The sequence below is a fragment of the Trypanosoma theileri genome, assembly GCF_002087225.1.
Source record: "Trypanosoma theileri isolate Edinburgh chromosome Unknown TM35_Tth_182_V1, whole genome shotgun sequence".
Taxonomy (NCBI): Eukaryota; Euglenozoa; class Kinetoplastea; order Trypanosomatida; family Trypanosomatidae; genus Trypanosoma; species Trypanosoma theileri.
The window spans coordinates 1971-3069 of NW_021640024.1; the positions used below are offsets into that span (position 1 = coordinate 1971).

Here is a 1099-nt window from a genome sequence, read left to right on the forward strand (position 1 = left end):
AATGGTCGAACGAAAAACAACAAAAACGAAGTAAAATAAAACAACACTACCAACATAACGAATCAAAGGTCCAAGGAAAAGACACACACGCATACGAGACCTTGTAAAACAAAAAAAAAGACAACCAAAAAAAAGATATTAACCATTAGCCCAATTCACCAAGTAAACACAGAAATATACACCAACTATGGGTATAAGTCTATATGTGTGTATATACGCAATTATAAATATAAATTCATCTGTTATTATTATTTCTTTTTCACTGCAAAAAACAGTTCATCATTATCACAGTGCACGCCACCAGGCACACAAACAGAGAGAGTCTTCAAGAACACACACACACACACACTGGAGTAGCAATAATTATTATAGGATAAACACACAGAGAGAGAGCAAAAACACACAAAACACACATTAACATTAAGAAACAAAAAAAAGAAGAGATAATCCCAACAGGTGTAAAGATTAGTTAGACTGTAGGGATTGCATGCAAAAAGAAAAGAGAAAACAAAGGATGACCTGAGTCACACCACCACCACCATTACAATTAGTACACAAGAATACAGGCCAGTGTAACCACAATCAGTAGTGGCACACGCACCCACACAGAACTGCTGATACTGCTGCTGCTGTCTGCATCACCCTTCTTGTTGTTTGTGAGTTCAGGAGGAAGTGTTGTTGTTGTGGTGGTGGTGGTGGTGGATTGCTCATTACGGGTTGTTTCACTCTCTGCAGGGTTCGCAGCAACATTAGTTTCATTATCAGTCGGATTATTTTGAGCATCAGCTGTGGCCGAACTGCTGTGTGAAGTGTCACCTGTATTAGGAGTTGTGCCAGTGGATGATGGTTCTTGCCCTTCAGCAGTTCCTGACGTTGTTGTGTTTGTGTTCTCTGTGTTTTGTGAATCAGTGGATTCTGTTTGTGATGGAGATGTGTGGTCGCTTAATGGCTTTCTATTTGGGTGTGATCCAGATTCTTGTACAGAAGAAGCTTCACCTGGTTTAGCTTCTTGTGATGGTTTTAATGCCTCCTGCTTGTTATTTCCCAGTTGTTTCTGTCTTTCCCCTTCTTCTTCGTTAACATGAGAATCACTTTGTTC

The 1099-nt window shown here is 39.7% G+C and overlaps 1 protein-coding gene across 1 annotated transcript; it reads right to left on the minus strand.

The window, feature by feature from the left end:
• Positions 1 to 547: 547 nt before the first annotated feature.
• On the minus strand, positions 548 to 1099 carry TM35_001821000 (uncharacterized protein; the record flags this gene model as incomplete). Its single annotated transcript, XM_029031976.1, has 1 exon — positions 548 to 1099. A coding segment is annotated over one exon (552 nt), but the record flags the coding sequence as incomplete, so codon positions are not given.